Source organism: Erythrolamprus reginae, chromosome 9 (genome assembly GCF_031021105.1).
Source record: "Erythrolamprus reginae isolate rEryReg1 chromosome 9, rEryReg1.hap1, whole genome shotgun sequence".
Classification (NCBI taxonomy): domain Eukaryota; kingdom Metazoa; phylum Chordata; class Lepidosauria; order Squamata; family Dipsadidae; genus Erythrolamprus; species Erythrolamprus reginae.
In genome coordinates, this window is record NC_091958.1 from 37,402,287 (window position 1) to 37,429,095 (window position 26,809).

The 26,809-nt window shown below is 42.1% G+C and overlaps 1 protein-coding gene across 2 annotated transcripts in view; it reads right to left on the reverse strand.

Annotated features, from left to right (window-relative positions):
* Nucleotides 1–237: 237 nt before the first annotated feature.
* Nucleotides 238–26,809, reverse strand: part of LMF1 (lipase maturation factor 1) — a 170,200-nt gene continuing 143,628 nt past the window's right edge. For both annotated transcript variants that reach the window (XM_070760837.1, XM_070760836.1), the window contains exons 6-10: nucleotides 15,692–15,875; nucleotides 11,556–11,709; nucleotides 9,667–9,850; nucleotides 8,142–8,254; nucleotides 238–1,565 (exon numbers count right to left, since the gene is read on the reverse strand). In XM_070760837.1, coding sequence (XP_070616938.1) covers nucleotides 1,391–1,565; nucleotides 8,142–8,254; nucleotides 9,667–9,850; nucleotides 11,556–11,709; nucleotides 15,692–15,875 — 810 coding nt within the window. In that variant the 3' untranslated portion in view covers nucleotides 238–1,390. The remainder of the gene's footprint in view (nucleotides 1,566–8,141; nucleotides 8,255–9,666; nucleotides 9,851–11,555; nucleotides 11,710–15,691; nucleotides 15,876–26,809) is intronic.

The window sequence follows — 26,809 nt, forward strand, 5'->3', positions numbered from 1 at the left end:
TAAGTGGGCCCTGCCAAAGTGGGGAGGGGAAGACTACCTTCATTTTTTAATAAATAAAACAACCCCTCTCGAACAGGACTATAAAGAAGAATGTCTGCGGATTTAATTCTCTTGAAGTTGGAAGTTGCGTGGATTAGGAGTCGCTGGCCAATTAATTGCCACCCATTCTTCTTCATTCCTGTAGATAGAATTTCCTGCCTGCAAATTCAATGAAGCAATGAAGACAAATAGCTTTCATTAGACTTGTTAGAGCTGACCTTCTCGCTCGTTTCATTTTAATAAAGTTTACAGTGTATTAATCAGAAGGAAATTTTATTAGAAAAGAATGTTAACTCCCCCCCCCCATGTAAAACAGGTTTTCTGGATATGAACATTTTGAGTGGGATTGGTCCTTGGGTTCTATTAGTCCCCTTGCAAGGAGAACCAGATACCCCAATTAGATACAACAATACAAAATAGGAAAATGACCATAGTCCTTGGGACAAATTCTTTCTAATTTTGACCAAAGGTCGACAAGGTTAAAAGTAGAAGAGGTTTTTTTTTTTTAAAGCATAATTTGAACTCTGAACATTAAGGAGATATTTTAATGCTGCCTGTTCTTGAATGAAAATTTCTTTAAAAAAGAAAAAGTTGGTTTGTCTTAAGTTTCCCAAGAATTGGTCTTGTACTGTGCTCAGATATAAGCAGATGCCAAATAAAAATACTAGCAAATCCCCGGTGGGTTGTGGGCAAAACGTACTTGCAAAGCAAGCCTGAATTGGTCAACCAGCAGCCCTCGATGGGATTTAAGTTGCCTTTTGCAAGGGATCCATTCAGGATTTTGGTGGGAGCTGCCTTGCTTCCCCAGAGGCTGTTCTGGAGAAAGAGGGGAAAGGTATCAGAAGGGGGAAAAACAAGAGAAAGGGGGAGTCAGAGCCTCACCCTCCCACCATAGTTGCTGTCCTACTGATACAATCACCAAATCACTAGGTGGCGCAGAAGGACCTAAAAATGAAATAAAAATCCTACCATAACAGGATTTTATTGCTCTTATAGATGCAAAGTTGCTGGGATGAAATTCCTGAGCTGACTAGACCTTTATGCAACCTCGTGAAATCTCAGGAGGTTTTAGCTTTTTTGTGCATTTGATTTAAATTTTGCATCTATGACTTGGTACGATGGGTCTTGAAGGATTTCTGATCTACTGAAGCTGACTTCCAGGCATTTGGCCCAACTCCCTTTAAATGTAGAAGGGAAACCCCAATGTTTTTCCATCCCTGGCTTGGTGGGCTTTGGAGAGTGTCGGGGGATTGTCCTGCTGTGAAGTAACAACAGCAGAGAAGAGAATTCATACGGCCCAATGGAGGGCCAAAGGCAAAACAGGGCAGGTAGTTTTGGATCTCCTGTTTGCTCAATTCTGCTTTGGGTCTGGCCAGTTTCGAGCCTTGAAAAACTTCTTCAGTCCTTTGAGATTGACGGGCGGGAAGTAGGGCCCTAGCCTTTTACGGATCCACCATTTCTGCTGCTGGGCGTGCTGCCCCCCTGGGCGGCTGAACTTGTACTTGAAATGCTCTCCCCGAATCCACCTGCAAAAAGAAGAAACGTTGCAATGAGAACCAAAGGTCCCGGACTGCCCCGCCACCATACTGGCCTTCCGAAAAGCCGTAAAGACCCCAGCAGATCTGGGGTCGCTAATCAGATGACACCCATTGAGATCCAATCTGGAAAGATATGCATGGTTTTTTTTTAGCTGTTTTGGTTGTTAATTGTGGGGTTTAAATGGTTTTATATTTTTTTTAATGTGGTTTTATATTGTATTTACAAGCGAGACCCCATTTGGAATACTGTGTTCAGTTCTGGAGACCTCACCTACAAAAAGATATTGATCAAATTGAATGGGTCCAAAGACGGGCTACAAGAATGGTGGACGGTCTTAAGCATCAAACTGATCAGGAAAGACTTCATGAACTCAATCTGTGTAGTCTGGAGGACAGAAGGAAAAGGGGGGACATGATTGAAACATTTAAATATGTTAAAGGGTTAAATAAGGTTCAGGAGGGAAGTGTTTTTAATAGGAAAGTGAACCCAAGAACAAGGGGGCACAATCTGATGTTAATTGGGGAAAGATCAAAGGCAACCTGAGAAAATATGATTTGACTGAAAGAGTAGTAGATACTTGGAACAAACTTCCAGCAGACGTGGTTGGTAAATCCACAGTCACTGAATTTAAACATGCCTGGGATAAACATAGATCAATCCTAAGATAAAATACAGGAAACAGTATAAGGGCAGACTACATGGACCATGAGGTCTTTTTCTGCCATCAACCTTCTATGTTTCTATGTATTTTTAATGTCTATTTGCCTGTGAGCCGCCCAGAGTCCTCTGGAAGTAGGACAGCATATAAGTCCAATCAATCAATCAATCAATTAATCAAGCAAGCAAGCAAGGCAAAAGGGAAAGGGAAGGAAAAGGAAGGGAAGGAAAAAAGGAAAAGGGAAAGGGAAGGAAAAGGAAGGAAAATGAAGCGAAACATAAAAGGAAAAGGAAAGGAAAAGGAAAAGAAAGGAAATGGATAAGAGAAAGGGAAAGGAAGCGAAAGAAAAAAGGAAAAGGAAAGGGAAAGGGAAAGGAAGGAAAAAAGGAAAAGAAAGGAAATGGAAAAGAGAAAGGGAAAGGAAGCGAAGAAAAATAGGAAAAGGGAAAAGAAAGGAAAGGAGAAAGATTGCTCCCCGCAGAGCCGGCTTTTGCAGCCTCCTGAATCCTTTCTGTCATGGAGAAGCCATTTGACTCTCTCTCTGCCAAAACCGTCTTCTCTCCCGGCCCCGACATTCCCGCGCTTCTTCCTCCAGGCTGGGACAGCTGTGCTGCAGAGATGCCCACAGCAACATCTTCCAACTACGAAGGCTTGCAAAAAGTTTGCAATCTCTCTAAGCTGTTGTGGCTGGAGGCTAAAACCTTCCAGACAGGTGAAAAGGGCTGCGGAGGGAGGCAGCTGTCACTCTCTGGAACAGATGGGGTGCTTTTAGGAGGGAAAAGACAAGCCTGCACAAACACACACACACACACACACACACACACACACACACACAAAAAGAGGGATCGGGAGACAAGCAGGGTGGGCAAATGTTTATATGCATTTGTAATACAGTGGTACCTCTACCTAAGAACGCCTCTACTTACGAACTTTTCTACATAAGAACCAGGTGTTCCAAGATTTTTTTGCCTCTTCTCAAGAACCATTTTCCACTTCCAAACCTGAGCCTCCAAAACTGTAAGCGGAAAAGGCAGGGAGAAGCCTCAGTGGGGCCTCTCTAGGAATCTCCTGGGAGGAAACAGGGCCGGAAAAGTCAGGGAGAAGCCTCTGTGGGGCCTCTCTAGGAATCTCCTGGGGGGAAACAGAGCCGGAAAAGCCAGGGAGAAGCCTCTGTGGGGCCTCTCTAGGAATCTCCTGGGAGGAAACAGGGCCTCCACCCTCCCTGTGGTTTCCCCAATCGCACACATTATTTGCTTTTACATTGATTCCTATGGGGAAAATTGCTTCTTCTTACAAACTTTTCTACTTAAGAACCTGGTCACAGAACAAATTAAGTTTGTAAATAGAGGTACCACTGTACAAATCAAATTTATTAATGAATTTGATACATTGATATATTGACAAGTATTAATGATGGTTATTTGTTTATTTTTAGTTAGGCTACATAAGGGTTTTTAGTTTGTTGTTAGCTTCCCGGAAGCCTCCAAAGGGCGAAACGTCCTTTCCCAAGGCTGAAAATCAGCTGGGTCTGACATACGGCAATGCCTCGTGTGCCCTCTGCTATGGCTCCGTGTGCCACCTACGGCACGTATGGCATAGATTCACCATCACTGATCTAGTCTCTTCTCCCAATGATGGAACATCCACAATTTCTAAAAAATTTAATTGTCCTTGCACACTTGAGCAAAACCTTATACTGATAGCCAACCTGTGGCACGGGTGCCACAGGTGGCACGTAGGGCCATATCTGCTGGCACGCAAGCTGTTGCCTAGCTCAGCTCCAAGGTCCATGTGTGTACCGGCCAGCTGATTTTTGGCTCACACAGAGACTCTGGGAGGATGTTTTTGGCTTCCAGAGAGCTTCCAGAGGGATGGGGGATGGCGTTTTTACCCTTCCCCAACTTCAGGGACGCCTTTGGAGCCTGGAGAAGGTGAAACACGAGCCTACTGGTCCCACCAGAAGTTGGGAAACAGGCCCTTCCAGCCTCCAGAGGGCCTCTAGGGGGCAGGGGAAGCTGTTTTTGCCCTCCCCAGGTGTTGATTTATGGGTTTGGGCACTCATGCATGTGCCCTTTCGGCACCCGAGGAAAAAAAGGTTCACCATCACTGCCTTATACCAACTGTGTGGTTGAATCCAACTTATTAATTCTTGTAGACTAAAGCAGGAGTCTTTTAAAGTTTAGGAGAACTAAATGCTTTATGAACTTTGAGCCAGACCTAATGTATTGTGCCCGGATGTTTTGCAAACGTCCCTTTGCCCAAGTCAAGTTTCACACTCAATTAGTTTACTCCCATCCGTGACCTCATGTTTCAACCTTTTTCTTCTTTCTTTTCACAGAAGCGAGCCAGTCATCTGCTTTTCATTTTCTGTTTTGCAGCACTTGAAACGGCAGCAATAACCCACGCCACAATCTAATTTCATTTTTTTTTACTGTCCAAAGAATCCCCGTCAACTTTGCTCTCCAACTCTTTAATTCTTCTCGAGATTAACTGTCAGAGAACCCGCAGGAGCAAGATGCGCTTTACAAAATGCCAGGGCCAGAGGGAAAAGGAGAGGGCCGTGATGGCGAACCTTTTTTTCCTCGGGTGCCAAAAGAGAGTGCAGGTGCGCTATCATGCATGCATGAGTGCCCATACCCATAATTCAAGGACTGGGGGTGGGCGAAAACAAAGTCTTGCATGCCTTCCAATATGGCTCTACGTGCCACCTGTGCCATGCTGCCATAGCTTCGCCTAGAACAGAGGTGGGCAATTAATTTTGCCATGGGGCCGCATGAGAAATTGGGATGGTTTTAGAGGGCTGGACTAAGGCTTCGTCAGGGAGGGGCCCCTCCTTCAGGAGCCGGCTCTTCCTGGCCCGCGGCTGCTGTGCCCCCCACTCTACTGCCGCCGCAGATTCTCCTTCTTCCTCTCCCTCCTCCATCGCTTCCTTTGCCCGCCCGCCCCCCAATCGGCGCTGCTGTTGCTTCTCTCTTTCGGCCACTCACTCGGCTTTGCCAAAGCATCTCTCTTGGACTCCTGACGTCACCCACAGTGATCTCATCGCCTAGCGCTCGCCTTATTGTCAATGTCCTGAGCCTCCCTCAAGCAGAGGAGCTGCGCGGCTGCCTCCAGACCGCGGTTTCCAGGCTCCCGCTGCAGCCCCGGGGGAGGAGAATTTTTTTAAAAGTGGGACATTTTTCATAGATAGTGGGCGGGCCGGTCACAGGCAGCAGGCGGGCTGGATGCAGCCTGCGGGCCTCCCCTTGCCCAGGCTTAGAAGTTATCCATGTCACAGCACTGTCACAAAAGGAATCTCTCACTGGTCAGAAGCTGCCCCTTGTTTGTTACCAGAGAAACCGTCTAGAACAAAGGCAGGCAAAGTTGTCTCTTCTATGACTTGTGGACCAACTTTCAGAATTCCTGACACAATCATGTTATCTTAGGAATTCTGGGAGTTGAAGTCCACGTCCGAAAAGAGCCACTTTGCCTACCCCTGGTCTAGAATGAATGAAGTACAGTGGTACCTCTACTTAAGAATGCCTCTACTTAAGAACTTTTCTAGATAAGAACCGGGTGTTCAAGATTTTTTTCCCTCTTCTTAAGAACCATTTTCTACTTAAGAACCTGGGCCCGGAAAAATTTCCCAGGAAATTAGAGAGCGGTACGAAGGCCCGGCCAGTTTCCTGCCATTCCCCTGGGTTTCTCTCTCTGGTGCAGTGTATGGGAGGCAGCCTCGCGCCGCGTGTGTGGGAGGCACGTGCTCTTCCTCACTGCCTCAGAGACCCTCACCTCACCTTCTTCCTTCGGCAGTGACTGTCCTGGTCCTCTTCTTCCTCCTCCTCTTCCCACCCAAATTCCGAGCTTTTATTTCTTTCCTAATGGGCTTGCACGCATTATTTGCTTTTACTTTGATTTCTATGGGAAAAATTGCTTCTAGTTACAAACTTTTCTACTTAAGAACCTGGTCACGGAACGAATTAAGTTCTTAAGTAGAGGTGCCACTGTACATTGAATTTTAGTTGGAAAAGTGAACAGCATGAAGAGACATATTCTTTGTTGCACATGTAAAAAACAACAACAACCAACCTCTAAATTTTGGATACAAACCCATACATTAATTCTGAAGATTCTAAAGATTTACAATTGAAACCAGACCCATTTCTTCTGGGATTAGTGGACAGACAACTAGAAAAAAGTAATGGACATACTGTATATGGAATTGACTTGTTTGATCGGAAAAAAGGACATTTATTGCTGACTGGAAATCCCTTATAGGCTCTTTTTTGCACAAAATGGAAAAAATGCTCTTCTGCTTTGTGGTTTCATAATTAGAAAAAACAAAAAATAATAGAAAAGAGTGAGCTTTTTTTGTAATCATAAACAAGAGATACTTTTGTAAATCTATTTATATTTGTTTCAAAGGAAACTGGAATTTTCTCTTTCTACTTCTTTTTATCCTCCCCTTCTGTACTTTTGCTTTTCCCCTAATTTGTTTTATTTTTTTCTTCTTTTACTTTTTATTAATAAATTTTTAATAAGCATTGTTTTAAAAAGATGCCCTTTAAACTAAACTTACTTACAAACTAAAAATAGAAATGTATATAATTACAATAATTACAACTAACAAAAATGTAAATAACCCAATGTAAAAATAAACTTAGCCAAAATAATTTGGTTATATTATTATTATTATTATTATTATTATTATTATTATTATCATTAGTACATGAATATTATAATAGCAATAGCAATAATAATAATAATGATAATAATAATAACTATTATTATTGTTGCTGTTATTACTGTTATTATTATTTTGTGTTTTAATATTTATTATTACCTTTTTTATCTTCTTTTTTTTATAAATGGCATATCCTGACAATACTTTGTATTCAAAAATGTGTCAAGCTGTTGCAGAAGTTGGTGATAAATTGATAGCTTGCCACACGATCTATAGAAGGCCTGATGTTTATAGGAACTTGGGAGGGGCGATTTTCATGAGGGAACAGATGCAGCTACATTCTTTCGAGTTGTTCAAGGCCATCCTATGCTCACCCACCTGGGCAGAAGCGGAAGGAGGACTGCCTACGCTGGCACAATCTGAGTAGGCAACATGACAGGTTTGTGGGTAGGGGACAAGAGATGTGAACTTTCAACTGGGTGGGAAACCCAGATTCAGATATCTCAGTGTAGGTGCCAGGATGGCTCCGGCAATAAATTGGAACTTTGAGGAGTACTTTGACTTGGACTCTGATTTAGTTCAGAAGTTACAGGGAACAATGACATTTTTACCTTTTTGATCAATCAAATTACAATGGTACCTCTACCTACAAATGCCTCTACTTATGAACTTTTCTAGATAAGAACTGGGTGTTCAAGATTTTTTTGCGTCTTTTCAAGAACCATTTTCCACTTACAAACCCAAGCCTCCGAAACTGTAACCGGAAAAGGCAATGAGAAGCCTCCATGGGGCCTCTCTAGGAATCTCCTGGGAGGAAACAGGGCCGGAAAAGGCGGGGAGAAGCCTTCGTGGGGCCTCTCTAGGAATCCCCTGGGAGGAAACAGGGCCGGAAAAGGCGGGGAGAAGCCTCTGTGGGGCCTCTCTACGAATCTCCTGGGAGGAAACAGGCCGGAAAAGACAGAGAGACACCTCTGCGGGGCCTCTCTACAAATCTCCTGGGAGGAAACAGGGCTGGAAAAGGCGGGGAGAAGCCTCTGTGGGGCCTCTCTAGGAATTTCCTGGGAGGAAACAGGGCCTCCACCCTCCCTGTGGTTTCCCCAATCGCATGCATTATTTCCTTCAACATTGATTCCTGTGGGGAAAAATTGCTTCTTCTTACAAATTTTTCTACCTGGTCACGGAACGAATTAAGTTTGTAAGTAGAGATACCACTATATAAGGAACTCCCCCCCTCGAACTTACTTGGGTGGTGCCTTGTCCTCAAATGGGTTGAAGGCCAGAAGAGACAGAGTTTCTTTTTCATTGGCCAAGAATTTGCCAGCTAAGTGAATGACCCATTCGTTCTGTTCGTAGGTCTTAAGGAGACAAAGAGCAAGGAGAGGGGAGAAAACACACGGTTTGAGAAGCAATGCAAGTGAAATGGATTTTATGCCAAACATATCAACCAGAAGCTTCTGAATAATAAAAGATAAAAGCAATGTATTAATATATACAGAAAAAGGCCCCCATCATTCATGCGTTTCTTAGAATTGGGCTCTATAAACTGAAAAACCTCAGAAGAGAAGGATTTAGGGGTCGTGATTTCTGACAGTCTCAAAATGGGTGAACAATGCGGTCAGGCGATAGGGAAAGCGAGTAGAATGCTTGGCTGCATAGCTAGAAGTATAACAAGCAGGAAGAGGGAGATTGTGATCCCGCTATATAGAGCGCTGGTGAGACCCCATTTGGAATAATACTATGTCCAGTTCTGGAGACCTCACCTACAAAAAGAGACTGATCAAATTGAAGGGGTCCAAAGACGGGCCACAAAAAGCGTGGAAGGTCTTAAGCATAAAACTGATCAGGAAAGACTTCATGAACTCAATCTGTATAGTCTGGAGGACAAAAGGGAAAGGGGGACATGATCGAAACATTTAAATATGTGAAAGGGTTCAATAAGGTTCAAGAGAGGTGTTTTTAATAGGAAAGTGAACAGAAGAAAGGGGCACAATCTGAGGTGAGTTGGGGGAAAGATCAGAAGCAACATGAGGAAATATTATTTTACTGAAAGAGTAGTAGATGCTCAGAACAAACGTCCAGCAGACGTGGTTGGTAAATCCACAATCACTGAATTTAAACATCCTAAGACAAAATACAGGAAATAGTATTGGCGCAGACTAGATGGACCATGAGGTCTTTCTCTGCCATCAATCTTCTATGTTTCTATGAGAAACAATGCTAGCCTAATTTAACTGCTAGATACCCAGCTGGACTGACTGTTTTCAAGTCAGACCATATTAAAGTTTGTTGCATAAAAATCAATTCCAGAACCACACAGAGGTTCAGCTCGATTCATTAACTACTTTATAAACATATATGCAATGAAGGACTACCAAAATTTTTACTACCACACTGTGGGCGTGGCTTATGCATTTTCTTTCAACATCTTTCAGTGCAAATTGGATGTTCTGGGATGGAGCTCCATTTTTGCTATCCCACTGCGTTCCCCCCCTCCCGGGCAGTAGCCCACCCCTGCATATATGTATTTACAATACTAGCAGCAGAGTTCTTCTTCAACATAGTAGCAGCTACAAACAAAATACAAGCAGCTTCTAGTGCAGAGTTCAGAAAAAGACAGAGTTGGCTGAACCACACCCAGACTTCTAGCTTCAGTTTTGATTCTCTGCACAGACTCAGATGTGTTTGGCTCCCATTGGCTGATTTAGGTGCTATGCCTATTCATTGGCTGACCTTGTTACCATTGGCCCTCCCAGTCCGGGATGCTAACCTGGAAAGCAGCAAACCACATGAGCCAATCCAGGCGGTAATGGTAGGGGCTAATCAGGCAGGGCCGCCTCTGCAGATTCCCAGGTTTACACTTGAATTCGTATTCTTCCCAAATTGCAGCAGGATCATTGGGATCAGAGCTGGAAGTCCCTTGGATTATAATCTCGGTTCTCTCTTTGGTTATGCTGCAAGGTAGAAGAGTATGGTGAATGTTTCGAAGCTCCTGAGGATCTGACTAAGTGGCTTCCATTAAGTGCAAGGGCAGAATTGTTCCAGCATGTGAGGGGCTGCCATAAAGAAGGGGTCAAATTATTCTCCAAAGTATTGGAGGGCAGGACAAGAAACAATGGTTGGAAACTAATCAAAGAGAGAAGCAACATGGGAATTGAGCAGAAACTTCCTAACAGTCAGGATGGAACTGCTTGCCCCCAGAAGTCGTGGGCGCTCAGTCACTGGAGGTTTTTAAGAAGAGATTTGACAATCATTTGCCTGAAATGGTATAGATTCTCCTGCATGAGCAAGGGGTTGGACTAGAAGACCTCCAAAGTCCCTTCCAGCCCTACTCTGTTCTGTTTTCCTTTCCTTTCCTCCTTCCTTCCATCCTTCCTTTCCTTTTTTCCTTTTCTTCCCTTCCCTTCCCTTCTTTTATTTACTTTTCTTCTCCTTCTCTTTCCCTCTCCTTCCTTTTATCTCCTTCCTTTCTTTTCTTTCATTCTCCTTCTCCTTTCCTTTCCTTTCCTTTCTTTCTCCTTTCCCTTCCCTTCTCCTTTCCTTTTCCTTCTTTCTTCCCTTCTCTTCTTCTTCCCTTCCCTTCCCTCTCCTCTCCTTCTCCTTCTCCCTTCCCTGCCTTTCCTGAACCCAGCATTGCTATACGGAAGTCCAACTTTACAACACAGGTTTTTCGCCTTTGGACATGTCCACCATAGGTGGCAATAAGTTCCTAGACCTTCTTTGCATGTCCAACATTTGGGTGAAAGATTTGGAAACATTTTAGCCATTCATTGCTTCTTGTTCTGCCTTCTGGTAGTTTGGAAAATAGATTGAGCCGCTCATCTTTGTATCTTTGTAGACTATTAAAACTGCAGAGAAAACAATTGCTACCAACCTGCCTTCCATTGAGGACCTGTAGACTGCACGAGTCAAAAAGAGGGTGGGGAAAATATTTACTGACCCTTCGCATCCTGGACACAAACTGTTTCAACTCCTACCCTCAAAACGTCACTACAGAGCATTGCACATCCAGACAACTAGACACAAGAACAGTTTTTTTCCTGAACACCATCACTCTGCTAAACAAATAATTCCCTCAACACTGTCAAAATATTTACTAAGTCTGCACTACCATTATTAAACTTTTAATCCTTCCCATCACTCATATTTTCCTGCAAATGACTGTCTGACTGTAACTTTGTTGCCTGTACCCTTACAATTTATAGTGAGTTTTCTAACGTGATCTGATTGTTTATTTGTACTCTATAGAGTTATACCTTATGATTCTTGACGAACATATCTTTTCTTTTATGTTCACTGAGAGCATGTGAACTAAGACAAATTCCTTGTGCGTCCATTCACACTTGGCCAATAAAGAATTCTATTCTATTCTATTCTGTTCTGTTCTATTCTGTTCTGCTCTATTCATGGCCATGATGAAGGAATGTTTTGCATCCTTCCAGGCAAGGAATCTTCAATTGCACTTCCTGGAAATGCTCTTGTGGACAGCGATGTTCTCATGCCCTGAAATGGTCCTTGAGTGTTTTAAAATGGTTTTTTTGGATGCTGCTCTTTCCTCTTACAAAGTACAGTGCCATGGCTCAAAGAGAGAGCAAGAACGCAGGATAGATTTTGAATCTAGATATTTGAATCTAGCTCTTTAGATATTGAAGGTCTTACCTTCCAAATGCACCATATGTGTTGACGATCCTGAGGGGGTTGTAGGAAGTATTCATGATTTGTCGGGAACTAATCAGGTTGAGAACCACCGGGATGCTGAGGAAGATAATCAGTGCCCCCAAGGATACATTCACAGCTTTGCGGATGTAATTCCCTGCGGAGAAAACAAGGGGTTGAATAGAACAGAGCTGGAAGGGACCTTGGAGATCTTTTAGTCCAACCCACTGCGCAAGCAGGAGAACCTACATCATTTCAGATAAGTGACTGTCTAGACCAGTGATGGTGAACCTATGGCATGGGTACCATAGGTGGCACGCAGAGCCTTATCTTCGGAGAGGGGCGGCATACAAATCTAATAATTTTTTAAAATAATAATAATAATAATAATAATAATAATAATAATAATAATAATAATAATAATTGTCCGAGCTCAGCTTCAATGTGCATGTGTGTGCTGGCCAGCTGATTTTTGGCTTGCGCAGAGGCTCCAGGAGGGCATTTTTGGCTTCCTGGGGGGATGGGAGAGAGTTTTTTTACCCTCCCCCAGTCCAGGGTAGCCTTTGGAGCTTGGGGAGGTCGAAACACGAGTCTACTGGGCCCAGCAGAAGTTGGGAAAACAGGCCATTTGCAGCCTCCAAAGGGTGGGGGAAGGTGTTTTTGCCCTCTCCAAGTTTTGAATTATGGGTGTGGACATTTGCGCATGCGTGATAGCGTGCTTTCGGTACTCGAGAAAAAAAAGGTTCGCCATCACTGGTCTAGACTCTTCTCTAAAAGTTATTTCTAATCTGCATTCAAACCTTAAACACGGGTAATATTAACCATTATTATTATTATTATTATTATTATTATTATTATTAATAATAATAATAATTAGATTTGTATGCCGCCCCTCTCCGTAGACTCGGGGCAGCTCAGAACAGTGATAAAAACAATATATGGTAACAAATCTAATAATTAAAATCTAAAATAACAGTTTTACATTAAAATGTCTAAAAAGAAAAAAACCCAATATATAAAATACATACACACAGTCATATCATGCACAAAACTACATAGGCAAGTGGGGGATGTCTCAGTTCCCCCAAGCCTGACGACAGAGGTGGGTTTTAAGGAGTTTACAAAAGGCAAGGAGGGTGGGGGCAGTTCTAATCTCTGGGGGGAGTTGATTCCAGAGGGTCGGAGCCACCACAGAGAAGGCTCTTCCCCTGGGTCCCGCCAGACAACATTGTTTAGTTGACGGGACCCGGAGAAGACCAACTCTGTGGGACCTGACCGGCCACTGGGATTCGTGCGGCAGAAGGTGGTCTCACAGATATCCTGGTCTGGTGCCATGAAGGGCTTTATAGGTCATAACCAACACTTTGAATTGTGACCGGAAACTGATCAGCAACCAATGCAGACTGCGGAGTGTTGGAGTAACATAGACATACCTAGGAAAGCCCATGATTGCTCTTGCAGCTGCATTCTGCACGATCTGAAGTTTCCGAACACTTTTCAAAGGTAGCCCCATGTAGAGAGCATTACAGTAGTCGAACCTCGAGGTAATGAGGGCATGAGTGACTGTGAGCACTGTAAGCAGTGACTCCCAGTCCAGATAGGGCCACAACATGGCTAGTTCCTGTGTGTGTCTTTGCATTGTGGGGACTCCATCTCTTTGGTTACTTTAGAAACTGTTTAACCAGTTTGAGCAGGCACTACAGTCAATACAAATGGAATAAAACTGGCTAGAAATAAACTAAAACATTGTTTCTCGTCCCTTCTCTCTCCCTCTACATAAAATTAAATCCTTCCTCTTTACAGGGAACAATGTTCCCTCTAATTTTTTTTCGGTGTGGGCGGAAAAGTATAGTGTCTGAGCGACAGTCCCTTTGGGACTGGGCGGCATAGAAGTAAGTATGTATGTATGTATTTATGTATGTATGTATAAATAAATAAATAAATAACTAAGAAAAAATTTCCCTTCTTTTTTTATTAAAAGAAATTAATAATAAAACAAAACGAAAATCTATTACTATTATTACTATCTTCTCCTTTTTTTCCATCCCTGTCTCCTCCCCCCTTGTGTGGGGGTGTGTGGGGGTGAGTGTGTGTGAACTCTTGAACCATTTCCAATAACAGGTGAGTTATTGGAAATGGTTCAAGAGTTCACACACACACAAACGGCTGGGTTATTATTTGGGTGCTTTTTACCATATGCTTTAAATCAAGAGTCATTTCTCTCTCTTTCTCTCTCCCCCTCTTGCTCTCTCTCTCTTTTTCTCACTTTCTCTCTTCCTTTCTTTCTATCTCTCTCCCCCTCTTGCTCTCTCTCTCTCGTTTCCTTTCTCTCTTTCTATTGCTTTCTTTCTCTCTCACTCTTTCTTTCTATCTCTCTTGCTTTCTTTCTCTTCTCTCTCTTGCTATCTCTCTCCCCCCTTTCTCTCTCTCTCTCTTTCTCATTTACTTTCTCTCTCCCTCTCTCTCTGTCAGTGAGGGGGCTGCGAGAGCGCTTTCTCCGAGCGCTTTGGGAACGCCTTCCCTGCCTCTACTGCAGCCCCCTTGCTGAAAGTCCGGGACGAAAGCACTCCCAGCGAAGGGGCTGCGAGAGGGGTGGGGCGGGCATTCCCGAAGTGCACGGAGAAAGCCCTCTCTCGCAGCCCCTGGCTAGGAGCGCTTTCATCCTGAGGAGAAGCCGCAGCCGCCACCGCCACGGGAGAAGTCGCGCCCCAAGGCAGGAGGCGGCGGAGGAGCAGAGGGGGTGGATCGGGCGGGCGGGGGGCAGGGCCGTGAGGCCAGGGCCGTGAGGCACCGTGGGGAGGCAGGGGCGGCCGCGGCTCCCTTTCCTCCTACTGCCAGCACCTTCCTGCCCCCGCCCCCCCCATGGGCTGGCAGGGGGATGGGGAGCGTGCGCCCGTGGAAAAGGGTGCGTGGGGGGGTATTTTGGGGCACGCGCGTGCACACGCACGCAGCTTACGGGGAACACTAACAGGGAACTTAGTTTTTAATTTATTATCAGTCAGTTTCAGGTTGCATGTCACCTCTTTCTTTCTCTTTAAAATGAAAATTAAAGGCTTAACAGATTAAGAGGAAAAGTCACTTCTGATATTGGACTGATTGGTGGTGCCTTCATGGACACAGCTACCCTGGATAGGTTTTTCCTGACTTATGAGTCCAGCCTCGTACCATGTTTCTCCGAAAATAAGGCTTACCCCAAAAATAAGACCGAGCACTTATTTCAGAGGGCTCAAAAGAAAAATAAGACCCAGTCTTACTTTCAGGGAAACATGGTAGGATATGCTGATGTTCTCCTATCCAGTCCTGCTTAATTGATCAGTTAAAGGACTGTAAAATATTAAGCAGGAGGAACTGAGCAAACATCACATTGCCCTCTGTTTGAAGTGGATAATGTTTCCAAGATGGCACCACCAATGGCAGCCTCGGTGAAATGCTGTCTTATTTAATATTATTAATATTCTTCTTCTCATCTTTCTGATTACCTATCTCCTTTTCTACCTATGACTATAACTTTGTTGCTTGTATCTTTGTTAGCTTGTTTTATTTAGCTTCCTAAGTCAATTCTATCACTAAGTGTTGTGTCTTTTGGTTAATGGTGAGTGTATTTTAATGATGGCTATGATCATGATGTATCACTTATAACTTTTGTGCACAAGGGGAGCTTATGCACCGAAGATAAATTCCTTGTGTCCCCCATCACAGTCGGCCAATACGGAATTCTATCATTCAGCTGCAGAGGAAACTTTAGTAACCATCTGTATGGATTTCCTTAACATGATGAGCCAAGGTGGCACAGCAGGTAGAGTGCAGTAATGCAGGCCACTAAAGCTGACGGTAGATCTGCAGGTCAGCGGTTCAAATCTCACCACCAGCTTAAGGTTGACTCAGCCTTCCCTCCTTCTGAAGTGGGTAAAATGAGGACCTGGATTGTGGGGGCAATAGGCTGACTATGTTAAAAAGTGCTATTGCTTACATGTTGTAGGCCTCCCTGAGTCTAAGGAGAAGGGCGGCATTAAAAAAAAAGATTGAATAAATGAATGAATGAATGAATGAATGAATGAATGAATGAATGAATGATAAGTCAAGAATATGCCTAGAAGAGACTTATGTGTTGCCTTGACCCTAGAAGAAAAAAAACATACCGTATCGTAACGGGCCAACTTTTCCTGCTGCCTCTTCAACTTGTATATTCAGGACATGGTTCTTCAGAGATCCTTTGCTGGAACCAAAGAAGATCCCCAAGGAGGCATCATCAAAACACGCTATGCTGGGCACGATGGTTAACCAGTTGAGGAAGCTCAGGTTCCCACTTATGATAAGCAGTACCTAAGAGAAACAAAGGAAGGAAGGAAGGAAGGAAGAAAGGAAGGAAAGAAGGAAGGAAGGAAAAAAGGAAGGAAGGAAGAAAGGAAAGAAAGAAAAGTACCAGATCAGGATTTGCGGGTTACAAACCGTAACACATGAAAAACAATGGAGCAAACAATGAGCAAAATGATCTGTAGCTCAATGGAAATTTGAGGAAGTAACAATCCATAAGAGGACCTTCTTCTTGTGTCATATTCGTCATTAGACTTTGACGATCATGTTGGAAATCCTAATTTTATGTACAGCCGCACAAAAAAGTGCTGTTGAATTTTGCTCAAACCAGTCCCTTAAATTTTGAAACCATAATGTTCTTCTTCTTCCTGGACCTTGTTTGCCTTCCATCTTTCTTTGGAGGATTAAGTGGACTCCATTTATAGATGTCCTGTTTCAGGTCAGGATTCAGTACTGAGAAAAGCTTTGGTTACGTTTGCTGATGGCCTCGGATAGAGCTAGTGGAGACAGTGATCCTCTCGTTCCTTGACTTTTCAGCAGCTTTCAATAATAATAATAATTTAATAATAATAATTTATTGGATTTGTATGCCGCCCCTATCCACAGACTCGGGGCGGCTAACAACAATAATAAACACAACATGTACAATCCAATAATAAAAAACAACTAAAAACCCCTATTATAAAACCAAACATACACACAAACATACCATGCATGACTTGTAATGGCCTAGGGGGAAGAGCTATCTCAACTCCCCCATGCCTGGCGGTATAAATGAGTCTTGAGTAGTTTACGAAAGACAGGGAGGGTGGGGGCCATTCTAATCTCCGGGGGGAGTTCGTTCCAGAGAGCCGGGGCCGCCACAGAGAAGGCTCTTCCCCTGGGGCCCACCAAACAACATTGTTTAGTCGACGGGACCCGGAGAAGGCCAACTCTGTGGGACCTTATCGGTCGCTGGGATTCATGCAATAATGTCAACCATGGTATCCTCCAAGACCAGCTCCAGCTTGTGGGGGAGAAGTTGTTCACTAGGTCTCTCCTTTGTGGGGTGCCACAAGGGCTGACTTTCTCTCCCTCCCCGTTCATGAAACTACTGAGTGAAATCACCACCGTGAGGGCGGGGTGTTAGAATAGAATTGAATAGAATAGATTCTTCATTGACCAAGTGTGATTGGACACACAAGAAATTTGTCTTGGTGCAGATGCTCTCAGTCTACATAAAAGAAAATATAGATTTGTCAAGAATCATGTGGTACAACACTTAATGATTGTCATAGGAGTCAAGTAAGCAATGAATGAAGAAACAATCAATATTAATAAAAATCTTAGGATACAAGCAACACGTCATACAGTCCTAAGTGGGAGGAAAAGGATGATAGGAATGATGAAACAAACTAGTAGAAATAGAAGTGCAGACTTAGTAAAAAGTTGCCTTCTTTTCTAGTGTTTGTAGTTGTATTTTATCTTCAACATATTTTTTATCCTGTTTATTGCAAATTGCACCATTGACTTGGGTACGGCCAAGTCAAACAACACCAAATAAATAAATAAAATTCCCTGTTTAACCTTTTCAGTTTTTCCCAGAATTTTTTTTCCTTTGTGCAAGATAAAAACAGAAACTAATGTTTTAAGATTGCCTTATGTACAGTTTTTGTCAGATCCTATCCTCCTTGTTTTTTTTTAAAGAGAGGTCTATTTGTTTTACCTGATTCTAATTCTAGCCAAGTAAAGAAAATGGAGTCCATTTCACACTGGAGAAGTGTGGCAATGGGAGTCCACTCAAATAAGAATGGTCCATCAACTCTATCTATCTATCTATCTATCTATCTATCTATCTATCTATCTATCTATCTATCTATCTATCTATCTAATCTATCTTTCTAATCTATCTTTCCATCCATCCATCTATGCATCCATGTATATATGTATGTATGTATGTATGTATGTATGTATGTATGTATCTATCTATCTATCTATCTATCTATCTATCTATCTATCTATCTATCTATCTATCTAATCTATCTTTCCATCCATCCATTCATCCATCCATCCATCCATCCATCCATCCATCCATCTATCTATCTATCTATCTATCTATCTATCTATCATCTCTCTCTCTCTATCATACAAATTTAATAAATAATAATAAAAATAATAATAATCTATCTATCTATCTATCTATCTACCTACCTACCTACCTACCTAACTATCTATCTAATCTATCTTTCTAATCTATCTTTCTATCTTTCCATCCATCCATCCATCCATCTATCTTTCTTTCTATCTATCTATCTATCTATCTATCTATCTATCTATCTATCTATCTATCTATCTATCTATCTATCTATCTATCTATCTATCTAATCTATCTTTCCATCCATCCATCCATCCATCCATCCATCTATCTATCTATCTATCTATCTATCATCTCTCTCTCTCTATCATACAAATTTAATAAATAATAATAAAAATAAAAATAATAATCTGTCTGTCTGTCTGTCTGTCTGTCTGTCTGTCTGTCTGTCTGTCTGTCTGTCTGTCTGTCTGTCTGTCTATCTATCTATCTATCTATCTATCTATCTATCTATCTATCTATCTATCTATCTATCTATCTATCTATCTATCTATGACGGGAACTGCAGCCAAGAAATTAAGATGCTTGCTCCTGGGGAGGAAAGCTATGACAAATCTAGACAGCATACTAAATAGCAGAGAAATCGCCCTGCCAACAAAAGTGCTTATGGTCAAGGTTGTGCTTTTCCCAGTTGCAATGTATGGCTGTGAAAGTTGGTCCATAAGGAAGGCTGAGTGCCAAAGAATGGAGGCATTTGAAGACTCCTGCGAGTCAGTTGGACTGCAAGGTGATCCAGCCGGTCAGTCCTAGAGGAGATCAACCCTGACTGCTTTTAAGAAGACTAGATCCTGGAGATGAAATTCAAATCCTTTAGCTATCTAATGAGAAGGAAGGACTCCCTGGAGAAGAGCCTAATGCTGGGAAAGACAGAGGGCAAAAGAAGAAGGGGACGACCGAGAATGAGGTGCCTGGATGGAGTCCCTGAACCAAAAAAAGGTTTGCCATCACTAGTATACATTCTCCTGCCTGTGCAGAGGACTGGAGTAGAAGACCTCCAAAACCCCTTCCAGCTCATTCATTCATTCAAAGACACCAGTTCCTTGACCATTTCATCTTAAATGCCAAAATGATAACGACACTAATGTTCATTAATTATAGCCATGTTTTCTAAGAAAGCCCGCTTCTCTTCACTCCTTTCATTTCCACAATAAACACCTTTGCTTTGCAAACCTGAAGAACATAATTCTTCAGCGGCCCCTCTGAGCAAGAAGCACATTTCGGCTTCTCAATGCAGCAACTGGGTGGTCGGCTACTGCCCCCTCCCCGCCCCTGCCCTCAGGGGTAACAGTGCCCCTCCCCTTCTAACCTGGAAGCCAGAGACACAAGACTCTTATTTTATCAGCTGTGAAAATATAATAATACTGTAATAAGATAAAATGGAAAGGCTCAACAAGTAATTAGGGATCTAATTTAACTGTGGGTGGACTTATGGACCTGGGAAGCACATGTTGTTTAGCCTGATGTAGGCAGCTACTGAAGGAGCAGAAGAATGCTCAAGAAATATCTATTTACATCACAACAAGGAGACATTATAAGAAAGAAAACGGAGAACTTTTTTTTTAAGATATGCTAAACTATACATAAGAATTATTTATTTATTTATTTATTTATTTATTTATTTATTTATTTATTTTTATGCCGCCCTTCTCCTTAGACTCAGGGCGGCTTACAACATGTTAGCAATAGCACTTTTTAACAGAGCCAGCATATTGCCCCCACGTTTAACATTTAACTTAACCCTCAGATTAAGTTAAATGTTAAATGTCAGTTAAATGTCAGATCTTTTAAGATTTGGTAAAATATACCTATCTGATTTGGAAAAAATGTATATTTAAGTTTTCTTTTGTTTTTCTCTCTTTTTACATATCATGAATTTAAGTAACTACTTTTATTTATAAAAGATATAGCGTTAAACTGGAGTAGCATGAACGATACTGATATGAAAATCTGCACATTATGTAGAATTATATAAGGGATAATATGCAAGGGAAGAGAGAGCTAACTATCTCTCTAGTTTTTAAAGTTTTGTGTGTATGTTTGTTTGTTATTTATAATATACATGAATTTACGTTTTCTAATAAAAAAAAATTTAAAAAAATTTTTTTAAAGAAAAAAAAAGAAATATCTCTGGAGGTTCTCAGGCCACCGGGTCCTGCTTGTCCCAAAGGTGCTTTTTCAATAGGCAACTGGACTTTGTTTTTCCTTTTCCTGAAGAGGCACATGGAGCCATACAGGTAGCCATGCTCGCACGGTGTTGTGGTTAGCTCTGGCCCAGCTCCTGCCCCAAGGACTGTGGATATGGGGGAGACATCTACATGCTGCAGGCCTGTTTTGCCCCCGGTGGAATCTGATGATGAAGGCTCTTCTGACCAAGAAGACATGAGTGACAGGGAGGAGGAGAGTGTGGCAGACAGCTCAGAAGGAGATCAATTATCTAGCTCCTCCTTGGATTCAGAACAAGAGTTAATGATACAGCCACGCATGCGGAGAGCGATGCAAAGGCAACAACAACTGAGAGATTATTATCAAAGAAAATGAGGCCACCTGTGGTTGGGTGGGGCTGTGGTCATTAGTGAGGCTGCTATAAATAGCAGCCTGTGGGTTTGGCCATTGTGGAGGATTATCTGATCGTTGTGTTTCATGACTGCTTTACTGACTTTGACCTTTTGTGTGCTGATTTTCCCCTGCTTTGAAACTAAACCAGAGCAAAGTGTGTTTCACTTTGTGAAAGAAGAAGGACTGTGAATTACCTCACAGCTGCAAGCTAAGTATCACAGAACTGATAAGGGACTTGTACAAATTACCAGTTTGTTTGGAGACGAGTGCTCTTTGCTATACCAAAAGAGGGCTTAGTTTAAGTGAATTTTCATTATAAAGAACATTGTTTTGAATTTTCAAATGTGTGTGTGTCTGAAATTTGTACCTGTGAATTTTTGGGAGGATTCTACCAGAGAGCCCGACAGAACACACGGGACAGCTGATTTTCGGGGCTTCTGGGCCCACTGGGAGTTGGCAAGCGGCCTGTTTCCAGCTTCTGGAGGAGCTGGGGAAGGCCCATTTTTTGCTCTCCACAAGCTCCAGAGCCTTTCTAGGAGCCTGGGGAGGGTGAAAAGGGCCTTCTCCACCCTCCCTCAGAGGCCCCCCGGATCAGGGATGGGTTGCTACCGCTGCAGTAGGCAACTGCCCCTCAAATACCAGAAGACTGCTATCACATTTCCTTTAGTCCTGCATTGATGTACACACACTGGAAACTACAATATCTCAGAAGCAAAAAATGAAAAAAAGAACTTAAGTTTTTATTTTCCAGAAAACATTAAAGAACATACCAACTTAAAAAATTTATGGGACATGGCCAAAGCTGTAATTGGAGGAATTTCGATTTCATATATGGCCAAGGACCATTAAATGAAAAGAAACAATATTGAAAATTTGGAAGGGAAATATAAAAAATATGAAGAGGAGCCACAACCCCACCCCCCAAAATGACAATATTAAACAGCAGATGCTGTTAATAAAACACAAATTAAATTTGATAGACAATGGAAAACTCGCTCAATGAATCAAAAGTAGCAAACAACATTATTTCATTATACTATATTGATGTACACACATTGGACACTACAATAGCTCAGAAGCAGAGGTATTTTTGGCGAACCGGTAGTAGCAACTTGCCCCAGTGCTATGCTGCCCGTGTAGGCACAATTTGAAGTCGCACACCTGTGTGCAGGCCGCACGTACACAAGCAAAGCACAAGCACTGAAGGCCACAGGCATGTGTGGAAGGGGCACATATGAGTGAAGAGTTTGTGTGCACATGTGCATTCATATTTGTGGACAGGTAGTAAAAATAAGTGAATACCACCTTTGCTCTGAATACAGTGGCACCTCTATCTATGAACGCCTCTACTTACGAATCTTTCTAGATAAGAACTGGGTGTTCAAGATTTTTCTGCCTCTTCTCAAGAACTATTTTCCACTTACAAACCTGAGCCTCCGAAATTGTAACTGGAAAAGGCAGGGAGGAGTCTCCGTGGGGCCTCTCTAGAAATCTCCTGGGAGGAAACAGGGCCGGAAAATTTGAGGAGAAGCCTTGTGGGGCCTCTCTAGGAATCTCCTGGGAGGAAGCAGGGCTGGAAAAGGCGGGGAGAAGCCTCTGTGGGGCCTCTCTAGGAATCTCCTGGGAAGAAACAGGATCGGAAAAGACAGAGAGACGCCTCTGTGGGGCCTCTCTACGAATCTCCTGGGAGGAAACAGGGCCGGAAAAGGTGGGAAGAAGCCTCTATGGGGCCTCTCTAGGAATTTCCTGGGAAGAAACAGGGTCGGAAAAGGTGAAGAGAACCCTCTATGGGGCTTCTCTAGGAATCTTCTGGGAGGAAACAGGGCCGGAAAAGGTGGGGAGAAGCTTCTGTGGGACCTCTCTAGGAATCTCCTGGGAGGAAACAGGTCCTCCACCCTCCCTGTGGTTTCCCTAATCGCACACATTATTTGCTTTTACATTGATTGCTATGGGGAAAATTAGAAACATAGAAGACTGACGGCAGAAAAAGACCTCATGGTCCATCTAGTCTGCCCTTTTACTATTTCCTGTATTTTATCTTACAATGGATATATGTTTATCCCAGGCATGTTTAAATTCGGTTACTGTGGATTTACCAACCACGTCTGCTGGAAGTTTGTTCCAAGGATCTACTACTCTTTCAGTAAAATAATATTTTCTCATGTTGCCTTTGATCTTTCCCCCAACTAACTTCAGATTGTGTCCCCTTGTTCTTGTGTTCACTTTCCTGTTAAAAACACTTCCCTCCTGAACCCTATTTAACCCTTTAACATATTTAAATGTTTCGATCATGTCCCCCCTTTTCCTTCTGTCTTCCAGACTATACAGATTGAGTTCATTAAGTCTTTCCTGATACGTTTTATACTTAAGACCTTCCACCATTCTTGTAGCCCGTCTTTGGACACGTTCAATTTTGTCAATATCTTTTTGTAGGTGAGGTCTCCAGAACTGAACACAGTACTCCAAATGTGGTCTCACCAGCGCTCTATATAAGGGGATCACAATCTCCCTCTTCCTGCTTGTTATACCTCTAGCTATGCAGCCAAGCATCCTACTTGCCTTTCCGCTTGTAACCTGTCTCTGCTCAGAATACTCGCCATTAACAATAACTCTCTTCTATGCTTAACAATAACTCTCTGTCTATGCTTCAGCCAGCTTGAAATCCACTGAATTATCCAGGGATTAAGTCCAATCTTCACTAATTTATCTATCAGCTCTTTATGTGGAACCGTATCAAAGGCTTTGCTGAAGTCCAGATAGGCAATATCCACGGCACCACCTTGATCCAACACCTTTGTGACATAGTCAAAGAACTCAATGAGATTAGTCTGACACGATTTGCCTTCAGTAAAGCCATGCTGATTTGGGTCCAATAAGTTATTGTTTTTTAGATGCTGATTTATCCTCTTTTTGAGTAGAGTCTCCATCATTTTAACTGCAACTGATGTCAAGCTAACTGGCCTGTAGTTACCAGCTTCTTCTCTACTGCCCTTCTTGTGGATAGGCACAACACTGGCCATTCTCCAATCTTCAGGAACATCTCCTGTTAACAGGGATTGGTTAAACAAATCAGTCAGGGGGGTAGCAATGACAGATCTGAGTTCTTTAAGAACTCTGGGGTGGATGCCATCTGGACCCATTGCCTTATTTATCTTTAATCTTTCAAGTTCTTCTAAGACATCGGCTTCTAAGATCACTGGAGCTGAATCCGTACAGCTGGAAGCAATGCTATATCCCTCTATAGTATTATTTTGTAAGGTGTCTTTTGACAAAACTGAACAGAAGTAGCTATTGAAATGGTCAGCGATCTCCTTATTCCCATCAATGCATGTATTATTCCCGGTACTAAGCTTAGTGATGCTGCAGTTTTTCTTCTTCCTATCACTAATATATCTGAAGAAGGTTTTATCCCCCTTCTTTACAGATTTTGCTATTTCTTCCTCTTTTGAGGCTTTAGCGGCATATATTATCTGTTTCGCCTCCTTCTGTCTCATTTTATACACCTCTCTATCAGCTATACTTCCAGACTCTTTATACCTCCTATAGGCAGCCTTTTTTTCATTGACTATAGCCCTTACATCATTGCTAAACCATAGCGGTTTCTTCTTCCTTTTACCTTTAGTTACTTGCTTTACATAAAGTCTTGTGGCTTTTAAGATGGCCTTTTTTAATACAGTCCACTGGGTGCTCGCTCCTGCCATTTTATCCCTCCCCTTTAATTCATTATTTAAATATTCCCCCATTGCATTAAAATTTGTTTTTCTGAAATCCAATACTTTGGTTGCAGTATAGGATTGCTCACAATCAGTTTTTACATCAAAGCACAAACATAGATGGTCACTGCAACCTGAATTTTCTCCCACCTTGACCTCTGAAACCCGATTCCCATTTGTAAAAACTAAATCTAGAATATTCTCCCCTCTAGTTGGTGTCTTAACTAGCTGTGCCATAGCTGCTCCTGTAAAGGCCTCTACTATATTCTTACTTTTGCATGTAAGGGCACTGGGGATATTCCAGTCAACATCAGGCATGTTGAAATCACCCATAACCACAATATCTCCCTTTACTGCCATTTGGGTAATCTCATCTACCATCTTGTTGTCATGTTCCTCAGATTGCCCTGGAGGCCTATAGATCACCCCAATTCTAATGACAGAACCGTCTTTATTTTGCATGCAAATCCAGAGGGTCTCCAGATCTTTACATGTATTTTGAATTAGTATTGTTTTTAAAATTGCTTCTTATAAACTTTTCTACTTAAGAACCTGGTCATGGAACGAATTAAGTTTGTAAGTAGAGATACCACTGTATATTAAAATCAGCCTACAAGCATTCCATTGTCAGTCGGATTATTCACATAATTCACTGAAGATTAGCCGCCCTGAGTCCTTCAGGATTGGGCAGCATAGAGGTTGATATAGATGGACGGACAGACAGACAAATAGATAAATACATAAATAAATAATTAACTTATTTAGTCTGCATAAACTCTTCAAATCGAACGTCTATCTGGGACAACATTCAGCCAATATCTGGGCCAAAGGTTGGAAAAGCAATTTTGTTTAGATGGAACTGAAATGATTAGTTTTTAATCAAAGACAGAACCGATTATGGAAAATGGGAAAATTTAGAGGTCATCCTAGACCACAAACAATGCTGTTCCAAGTTCTTTTGGTATCACCAGTAATACAAGAAAACCACCATCCAGGCAGTTCTCTATTCCAAAAATGGAGGGTTATTTATAGTTACCATCTCAATTTCACTCCAAGCTTGTGTTGCTGAGAATTTTAGAAAAGTCTGCCAAGGAGAACCTAGAAGAGGGGGAAGTTCAAGGATCTATGGTTGAATAAACTGATGACAGATTCACACAATAGGCTAAAATGAAAACCCATGTTAACAAAACCCAACTGTTACATTCACAGAACATTGGTGTGCCCAGCCATGAAAACCACATGGTGGTTCACATAATAACAAAGTTCACACAACATGCTAAAATAATGATCAAGTTTCTATGGTGCATTGAACCACAAAGTAGCCAGTCTTGTTTTGGGGGTGAAAATATTATTTGACTGAAAGAGTAGTAGATGCTTGGAACAAACCTCCAGCAGACGTGGTTGGTAAATCCACAGTAACTGAATTTAAACATGCCTGGGATGAACATATATCCATCCTAAGATAAAATAGAGGAAATAGTATCAGGGCAGACTAGATGGACCAGGAGGTCTTTTTCTGCCGTCAATCTTCTATGTTTCTATGAATCCAATTTAACCCCTGTACATCCTTATAAAACAAAAAACTTAGTCATCCTATAGCTGAGTTTTTAACTTACCGGTATGTGCTTAACCAGGTCAATTTTTTCAAGACACCCCACACATGTAGTTTTCACATTTTAGACTTGGTCAGTTTTTCTGTGCTTAGTGTATGAACCCAGAAATTAAACTTATTCAAAACGTTTCTACACAGCACTGCACACCAAGACAACTAGACACAAGAACAATTTTCCCCCGAATGCCATCACTCTACTAAACAAATAATTCCCTCAACACTGTCAGACCTTTTACTAAACCTGCACTTCTATTCTACTAGTTTTTCTCATCCTTCCTATCACCCTTTTCCTCCCACGTAGGACTGTATGACTGTAACTTGTTGCTTGTATCCTAAGATTGATTGTTTCTTCATTGCTTATTTGACCCCTATGACAATCATTAAGTGTTGTACCACATGATTCTTGAGAAATGTATCTTTTTTCTTTTATGTACGCTGAGAGCATCTGCACCAAGACAAATTCCTTGTGTGTCCAATCACACTTGGCCAATAAAATTCTATTCTATTCTATTCTATTCTATGTAACAAATCCACGAAAAATGTTCAATTTCTCAGCATTAAGTCTCGATCTTTTAAACTTACCCCCATGTGATTTTATATCTTTTATTTTTTTTTCCATCTGCATCTTATGATTTGCCATGAAGCAAAATTTTATCTCCTACAGTTGAAGTTTGCTGATTAGAAAATTTGAGAATAGTGGCTTCTATTGCTTTTTTGTTTAAATCCAAGTAATGTTGGGTTGGGTTAAAAGTCCACAAGTCTACACACACAGGTGAAACTCGAAAAATTAGAATATCGTGCCAACTTTATTTCAGTAATGTAACTTCAATAATGTATCTAGTCCTCTGGAGGTCGAGGAAGGCTGCATGAAGCTATGCCGGGCTCTGTTTTAGCCACGGCAGCCTCCCCAAGCTCAATTTCCGCTGGC